The 9099-nt window shown below is 47.6% G+C and overlaps 1 protein-coding gene across 1 annotated transcript; it reads left to right on the top strand.

Moving 5' to 3' along the window:
* The first annotated feature begins 671 nt into the window (after nt 1-671).
* CTSL (cathepsin L) lies at nt 672-8113 on the top strand. The gene is made up of 8 exons (XM_078675701.1): nt 672-1013; nt 1747-1882; nt 3333-3455; nt 3599-3751; nt 4015-4239; nt 5525-5693; nt 5778-5895; nt 7729-8113. The coding sequence occupies exons 2-8, from the start codon at nt 1760-1762 to the stop codon at nt 7826-7828; spliced, it is 1011 nt and encodes a 336-aa protein (XP_078531827.1). The 5' UTR covers nt 672-1013; nt 1747-1759; the 3' UTR covers nt 7829-8113.
* The last annotated feature ends 986 nt before the right edge of the window (nt 8114-9099 follow it).

The raw sequence follows: 9099 nt of genomic DNA, 5'->3' as shown, positions 1-9099 counted from the left end.
TGTACTCTTGTTTAGCAATAAATAAATTAATAATTTCCGAAAGTGATCCTCACGAGGTTTCACCATACCGTGAAAAAAAACACACTCGCTTACGGCGCTAGTCATACGGGTGCCTCTCGCGAAAAACATTAAGTAAATATGCAAATTTTAAGCTCATCCCCTTACATGAAACTTTTACTACACAGCAGATAAAGCCTTGCTACAGTGTAATGGGCTATTAATCAGTGTATGTAAATAGCTACTTAAGTATCGGGTCTCGGAGGAAGGAAGCATGGCTGTTAAAGTTGCAACGAGGGTCTTCTTACTTGGAAACGCTGGTCCACCGTAAACTCTTAACATGCCATTTACTGTGCTGAATTTATTTGCGGAAATATTTTGGGCACAGCGATTATGCTTTATTTTCAGGGTATGGTGAACCCTCGTGAGGCTCACTTTCGGAAAATTATGTATTTATTTATTGCTAAACAATAATACATATTTGCACCAGAAAAAAAATCATGCCAGTGTTCTCCTGCTTCCGCCTTTACATGTGTTTTTGACACTTCTCCAACCTGCCCACTTATTTTCTGCCCTCTCCTTGGGGGTGGTTTGCGTCGTTCAGGGCAGTGTGAAATGCCCGGGGTGCCCTCCCCGTGGGGAGTTATGTATTTTTATTGGGATGACCGGAAGTCAGTCAGTATCGCGTGAGCTCCTTCTGGTGCTGCGGTAGGTTCTAGCGCTTCGTGTTCTTTGGGGGTACTGCTTGTTGACTCTGGGGTGCCTTGGTATACCCCCCTCCCCCGCGTCGCGTGCATTACCCCCCGTCCTCCCCCTTGCACAGAGGCAGCCAGCTGAAGGTGCGGAGTCACGCGCTTGCAGATCATATGACTCGTCGCCCCGCCTCAGCCAATCCGGGCGCGCGGTCCAGAGCCTCGAGCGCAGGGCTGTGAATGCAGCATAAAAGGGCCTGAGAGGCGGAGAGCTGGAGCACAAAGCAGCCCAACAAGAAAGCAAGAAGTCGGCGAGCGGAGAAGGTGAGCCAGGCTTCTGTACCCCTCGGCGTGGTGCTCGCTGGGACTGTGTACTTTGGGTCTATGCGTTCCCCCTGTACTAGCTCGGGGTGCTCCTGTGTTTTTTGCTGGTGTCCCCTGCTCCGGAGCTGGCCCCTTGGTTCCAGAGACTGTTGCTGGGCGGAGCTGTGTGGCATTCCTCTGGGGGTTGTTTTCTTGCACAAGGAGCGGCGCTCAGGCCGACGGTTCAAGCTGCAGTGAAACGCGCCCCAGCCACCCAAGCCTTTACTCTCCAGTTGAAATGTGCCCGAGTACCGCGGTGTTTGTACTGCTGGTCAACTATGGGGTGCCAATACCACTTCAAATGTTGCTGACAAGCTCTGGTTTCTACTATTGAGACTCCTTTATCGGGGGCCGAGGTTCACTCACAGCGTGAACTGGAGCGAGAAATGTGATCCGTTTTTAAAACGTACAAATTAGATTTGGGTGGTTGGGATTCAGTGTTAGTTTGGGGGTCGCATGTGAGGTTTTTTGGGGCTTCTTGGTGCTGAAGAGTGACCTTCTCTAAAGCAGCTTAGTTCCCTGTGGAAGAACCCCATTACTCTCCAGCCCTGACTCCGCGTTTTGTTACCCCGATTGGGCCATCCTGGATGTTCCTGGCCCCACGTCCTGTGTTGGCGCAGCTGCCCCTCGCTTCCTTTCCTGTCCGTTTCCTCTGGTCTCCATTTTTCATCTGCTTTCGTGTCTTCACTTCCAGGTGTTGCATAACCATGAAGCTGTACGTCTGTGTCTGCCTGTGCCTCTCCGCCGCCTTTGCAGCTCCAGGAACGGACCCTGCACTGGACTCTCACTGGGAACTGTGGAAAACATGGCACGGCAAATCCTACCACCCGGTGAGTCCGCCTCGAAGAGGCCAGCACAAAGCTTTCCCTTTGGTGCACTATCTGACGAGGCGGATCCTCGAAATTGTAGAACTGGAATAAACACAATGTTGCGGGTGCACTGCAAATCGAATTATAAACCTCTCATTCCGTACTAAGTACCCCCAGATTGTTCTCGCTTCTCTCCCCAGCCATTGGTTTGTAGTCGGTAACTTTGTTTCAACTCTGTCCATTGATCAGACGCCTGTGAACATAGATGGTTCTACATAGCTGTTTTCAACAAGTTAAACCACATGGGTGTAAACGGGTGGGCCGAGAATTAGACACAGTTGCCAGAGTCACTTAACTCTGGCTAGTCCCTGCCGGGATGCGGCAGACCAAGGGTTAATATTTCAGTGAAGTAGCATCTTCAGTCACGAGTCTCAGTAATGTTGGGTTAAAACTTGTAGGTGTCTTATTACAACTTTCTCTAGGTGTTTGTGTCGCTTCCTTTGGAGCAGGTGTGCGTGATAGTTTATTGGTGAGCTTAAGGTACTGCGGTGTGACGGGTTAAGGAGGTGGGTGATAAAAAAAAAAAAGGCAGGGCATGCTCGGGGACGTCTGGACAATGGCGGTGGGTGAGGTCCTGTGGGAATGTGGAGATCCCGGGCAACCCTGCCTGGAATGTTTGACCTGATGGAAGTTGGTAAAGCGGAACATGCTATTGCTTCTGCTTGGGCTATTTTTTCATCTATATTAATAAATGGTGTGTTTTGCGTTCATTTTCCAGTGTGACTTAATAAATATCTTTAGAAGTGTCGGGACAAGCCACGGTGAAAGTAGATTTTATTAAATCACAAAAGCAGCCAGCAACAGTGTCTCAATCCTGGTTTCTAGTGTGGTAACTTTTCCCAAAAACATGTTTTTCCTTCTAATTCTTGGTACTAGTGGGGCTTTGTATTCCGGGCGTTGGCTCTTATTGCAAACTTCTGTTGGCCAACAAAACAGTCCTGAGTTTAGCGTCGCACAGCAGGGTTGTGTGCTGCTGTTTCATGGCCGCATGTGTGTTGGTACTTGGAATCATTTTGCTCGTTTGTTTCTGCCTTACATGTAGAGAAGATAACATGAGCATTCTGGCTACAATGAGTGGGAATCTTCTGCTGCAGAAAGTTACTTATCTAATGTTTGTCTCGTCCACCCCCTCCCCCCGGAATAGGCCTGTAACCTGAGACTACGTGTGTTATCTGTTGATTGGGGGGGGGGGGGGTTGGACCCCAGTTAAATTGTTTAATCTGAGCTCATGGGCGGTGCTTGGTAGCTGGTAACCGGAAGATTTTTTTTTAATTTTTTTTTTCTCCCAGTGTTAGTGAGGCAGCTGTAGATTTGGTTTCATCTACAAGGTCTTGAGATAGCAGTAGTCCGAGCGCTAATCTCGTAGAAAGACCTGTAAATGTGAATTACTAATTTAGACTTTCTGCTTCAGAGTACAGAAGGCTGGCGCAGGATGGTTTGGGAGAAAAACCTGAAAGTTATTGAAATGCACAACCTGGACTACACTCTTGGGAAGCACACGTACCGCCTGGGGATGAACCAGTTTGGTGACATGGTAAGTTCACGAGACTGTTTGGCAGAGGGAACCTCGTGCCACTGTCAGCCACGGGAAGCTGCTGGGCATGACTTGTTGCCTAGCACATTACACAGCCTGGCAACCTGTTATCAATGGACTAATGTACAGTTTTTCTCTTCCAGCCAACAGAGGAATTCCGGCAACTCATGAATGGCTACAAACACAAGCCTGAAAGGAAGTTCAGGGGATCCACGTTTCTGGAGCCAAACTTCTTCACTGCTCCCAAATCTGTAGACTGGAGAGAGCATGGTTACGTGACACCTGTCAAAGACCAGGTAATACACAAATATGCAGTGACTCAGTCGTACCTGCAGTATCGCACACCATGTCAGTGTGACACTAGCCCTAGACCGTCTTGAGTTTGTCTGCCTGAACTTTGTCGTTTTTCAGGCTGCACATCTCTAGCAAAGGTGCATTTTCCATAAGGACATTTAATGTTTGTATAACCTTAACTGTCTTGTTACAGATTTTTTGCAAGTGTGCTCTGCAGAATAGTTGAAAGTTTTTTTTTTTTTTAATATAATTTTTTTTATTCCAGGGATCTTGTGGGTCCTGCTGGGCTTTCAGCACCACTGGGGCACTTGAAGGTCAGAACTTCAAAAAGACTGGCACCCTTGTTTCTCTCAGCGAACAGAATCTTGTAGACTGCTCCCGGCCTGAAGGAAACCAGGGCTGCAACGGTGGGCTTATGGACCAGGCTTTCCAGTATGTGCTGGACAACAAGGGCATCGATTCCGAGGACGCTTATCCTTATGTTGGAAAGGTGAGATGGAATTAAATGTACAGTCACTGTGGCTTGATAAACCTGCATTTGGGCGAGTGGCTAAGTGGTTGGGGTGGTGGCACCTTTGTATCATAGCTGCTTTACAGTTGCACATTTCCTTATACAATTGCTGACCACAGCATATGTGCATGGAACGCCAGCCGTTCACAAATAATACAGGCCATATTGCAAATTAGGTATTCAAATCAACTAATGGTGGTACCCTTCGTGCCACACATACTGGGGTTTCCATTCTGTAGGAACTCCGTTTGTCCTCGTACCATGGCATCTTGTGCCCCCTCACCCTAATTGCTTATGGGTGAACAATCCCTGCAAATATCTTAAATGTTTGGGTACAGAGATGAAGTCTTGTGACCATGTCAACTATCTGCCTTGCCTGTCAGTTTAAAGCCCTTAATGCCCTTCTGTTTGGGCGCTGCTATCTATCTTAATGTTTAATTTGGTCTCCTATGCTTCAGACTCCTCGTTGTCACTACTGTTTCCTTTAGTACAACGTGGCTGTGCACCCAGGAGATGTAAATAAAAGCACTCCTGCTATTGTCTTGCCCTAGTGTTTAAATGACTATACTAGTTTAAGCACAAAAGGTGAAGTGATTGTTTTCAGGATGATTGTTTGCAGTAAGTCTAACTACTGGAACTTCAGGGTAATATTCCAACCCTTTGTTTTGCGCACCATGCAACCAAGGGTTGGGCCGTCACTGTGGAGCCAAACAAACCCCCACCTCCCCTCCATCGGTCTTGGGTTCCTTGAGTTCAGTTGAGATGGGGCTGGTTAGGCAATTTGGGGTGGACAGTCCTATTGGAGCTGGACTAAGACTAATTTGCATATGGCTGTGTCTTGTCTGGAGTGGGATGGTGGGGCGAAGGAACAGTGCATTGGAATGCCTTCCCAAGTGATCACCGGTAATTGGACTTGTTACTGTTTAAATAGCCTGCAACAAGTCCCTTACCACAGCAGGTTGGAAGCAATCTACCAAGTAACCTAACAATAGCCTGTAGACTAAACTACACAAGTAAGAAGAGCCAACTCCTGGTGAAAGGGAGCCCACCACAGGCACAATCTAGCACTCAGAAATCCAAATGGTGGTGGATGCCTCAGATGCTCATGAGGTTTCATCCCTGTCAGACTTCTAGTCCAACCATTTACTTCCATGGCATGTTCTCATCTTGTTTAGTTGCTTTTTGAGACCAAGTCAGTGTTGCAGTTGGACTGTATCTCCGTTGTGGTGGTTCTCTAAAGTGCCTATTTATTATGCTTCCTTAGGATGACCAGGAGTGCCACTACGATCCTCAGTACAACTCTGCCAATGACACTGGCTTCACAGACATCGAGAGCGGCAACGAGAAGGAGCTGATGAAAGCGGTGGCCTCCATTGGCCCCATCTCTGTGGCCATTGACGCAGGGCACCAGTCCTTCCAGTTCTACCAGTCTGGTAAGTTGCTGGGCAGCCTGTGCTTCTGAGTCTTCTGTGTGTATTCCTGTCTGCATGTCCTGACCGGGCCTCTCCTCCTTGCAGGGATCTACGTTGAGCCGGAGTGCAGCAGTCAAGACCTGGACCACGGAGTGCTTGTGGTGGGGTATGGGTTCGAGCAATCCGAAGAAGATGGCAAGAAGTATTGGATTGTGAAGAACAGGTATGCAGCGAGATGCACTGCAGCAGGCGCAGATTAGGGTTTGTGCTTTGCTCTGGGCACATCTTGCTTGTCTTGGTGAACTGGTAACGCTAGGGTGCAGCTTTGGAAGTGCTTTGCAGGGTCTGGGCTGGTGTCCTACGCAGCCCGAAGCACTCTGTACAGAATGCTCTGCAGGTGAGAAATGAGCGCACACGTAGTCTTGGAAGTCCTTGCGTGAGGGACGTGTCTTCAGCAATAGCGTCGCCAAAAATGTCGTAAATAAAGCGCTATGTTACATTAGCTTTCTGGTAGTATATTATAGGAGAACAGTAGAGTGGAACTCTAGCATCTGCTGACCAGCTCAAACTGACTCGCGCAGAACACCGAGCGTAGAGTTAGAACTAACTCCATTCTGGAACACAAGAAGTACATAAGGAGAAAAGGGTCAAACTAGAAAATAAGCGAACACATTTACAACAGGAAGTTCAGGAAGTTTATGACGTTGTAGAATCATGCACGCACGTGGCTTGTTCACCATGGTTAGCAAAAACGCATCCCTTTGTGGAGATGCCAGTGCTTTGGCGCCAAATTTGCTGACTTGAAATAAATGGCTTTTTTTGTAATTGCCTTTGTTAGTCGTTGTGCCACCAGCCCTCCGCCTTCTACTCTGGAGCAGCAGCTAGAGCACTAGCTAAACTCATACAGCTGTTTGTGTGTGAAGTTTTATATAGCGCTGGCTAGACCCGGAGGTATCGGAGCGCTTTACATGAGCCCGAGCATTGTTTCAGATACATACATAGTTACAAGTTAGTTTCGGAACATAGTTACAAGTTGCTGGAGCATAGTGACATGCTTTAAAACCTATACATAAGGGATAAAGCAGATAAGGGGAGACCTTCAGGGGAGAGTGGATAGGTGCAGGGGAGGTAGACAAAGAATGAAAGCGGGAACGAGGTGGGGTAGGGTGAAAAACACAACCGGGAGACTAGGAAACGGTGTCCAACGTCCGGTATTCTGTGATCCCAGTGGAAATGGTGTCATTCCCACACCTCCGCTGTGTGTGGCTCCCTTGATGCTGTGGACTCTCTCAAAGGGGTCTCGGACTCCAGGGTATAAATGATGGATCCCTACATAAAAGAGGACAAGGAGTGCTTTGGTAAAGGGCACATGGGTACAGTAGTTAGAGTTGCAAACGTTCAATACAGAAGAAACACGTCCCCAGGAGTGGGAGGAGAGAAGGGGGGTGGGACAGGGGGCTGGGAAGTGGGTCAGATCTGGCAGATCAGCAGTGGGAGTGAAAAACCTCGTCGGGGCCCAAGAAGGTAGAGTAAACGGGCCAAACGCTTAGATGGGGTCTCATAGTCATACATTAAAGTTTGGGCACCATTTTAGTCAGGCAAGTCCCAGGTAAGGAGTGATGCTTAAGGGGGACTGTTTAACCCCGTGCCTCAGCAGTTTGTATTGTCTCTTGCACGGAGATTCTTTATTCTGTAATGCTTTTTGACCAGTTAAAACCTCAGGATCCTACCTCACCGATTGTGTAGTTCCCTGCTGGGGCGCCATTTTGGAGTCCGGCAAGGCTTGGGGTCTTTTTTGGTGAGAGCCATGGCAGTCGTGGGATCACCGTGTTCAGGTGGCTGTCGCATTCTTTGGAGGCATAGTTGCGAGCCGGTGACTGCTTTTAAAACAAATCTTCATTCCAGCCAACTGGGTGCCAGCACATGTTCCTGTAAGGGTTGGTTCTACGAGATACCGAGTTCTGTACATGTGTCACTGAACTTGCTGTTCTGACCCGTCCCTCGCATAGGGCCCACTCCTCCGACTCTAACCTTTAACTTCTCCTCTTCCTTGCAGCTGGAACGAGACGTGGGGCAACAAAGGCTACATCTACATGGCCAAAGACAAGAACAACCAGTGCGGCGTTGCAACTGCAGCAAGCTACCCACTAGTGTGAACAAGACTTTACTGGAGTGACTGGACCATTGCTGCAAGGCTAGAGTCCTCCGGATTTTAATTTAGTACCTGTATAGCCTTTTATTCGAGGATGGTGTTTTAACCCACCTGGTTAATTCACGGAAAGGACTTCAGTGCCCAGTGCCACTTAACGTTGCCCTGCAACACACTTGTAAATTTCCAGTTAATCACTGGCTGCTATTGTTTACAAATTTTAATGTTTGTTTTTATTTGATTTATTGCACAACCTTTTTATGTAAGGTGAATAAATGTGATTTTTAGTTTACTACGTGTCCTCGTATCCAGTCACCTGACTCTGACAAGTGTTTATTGAATTGAAGTACTTCTGTCGCCCCCCCCCCCCCCCCCGCATTCCATATAGCCATTTCAACCGAGTGGGAGGTAATTGTTACCTTGCTAGTAGGGCTGATGGCATCGAGTTTATTTCTAGCGAGTTCAGCGGTGCTGTTCGTCACGGGTTTTGCAGTTTGCACAACTTAATCCACATCAATTATACATCCTGGGACGAACAGTCGCATTTGTTTTTCAACTAGTCTTGAGTTCTGCTTTAGGAGTTAACTGACTGAATTGAATAAGTCTGTAGTATATTATCTGGCCCACTGCCTGAACAGAAGCCAAAGAATGTCCACTTAAAGTTTTTGGTACACATCTCCACTGTGGTGATTGGTTAAAACCGTACTGAGTAAGCCTCTCGGACGTTGCTTAATGTGTGCAGACCGTGCTGGGGCTTTTTTGGGGGGGTGGGTGGTCAGAGTAAAGCAAAGATTCGAAAGTCTCCTGCAAGGGTGGAGACTGAAGTGTTTTCTTTGGTAGAAAAGCACTAGGTGTAATCCAGGTACCCTTGGTGTTTGGCAGCACCGGAAGTAGACTGTAAGAGCTTTGGGCCCTGTAGCTTTTTGCAATTAACTGTGCCTATAATGCACTGCAGTGGATGGTCCTATTAAATGTATCTCCTGTCATTGAAGTCGGACGATTGGGTGACCCGCTTTTCAAGACCAACCATTTTCCCCGTTTGCTGCAAGTGGGTGAATGGTGCACTTTGCTATATTAAAACACCTCATTCATTCCCCCCTCCCCCCCCCACAAATACAATGATAACTGTAGAGTAATCTGTTTGCGTAAGTGAAAGTTCTTTCAATAATACTACGGCTTGCATATTTGGAGACCTAGAGGTGATGATAATGTAAGGTTACTAAGAAACAAATATAATTAGCAAACATCAAAAACCGGTTTCTCCCCACTATAGTGGGT

This window comes from Lissotriton helveticus, chromosome 2_1, assembly GCF_964261635.1.
Source record: "Lissotriton helveticus chromosome 2_1, aLisHel1.1, whole genome shotgun sequence".
Classification (NCBI taxonomy): domain Eukaryota; kingdom Metazoa; phylum Chordata; class Amphibia; order Caudata; family Salamandridae; genus Lissotriton; species Lissotriton helveticus.
The sequence above is the reverse complement of the archived record's forward strand: the minus strand, read 5'-3'. Positions and strand labels throughout refer to the sequence as shown.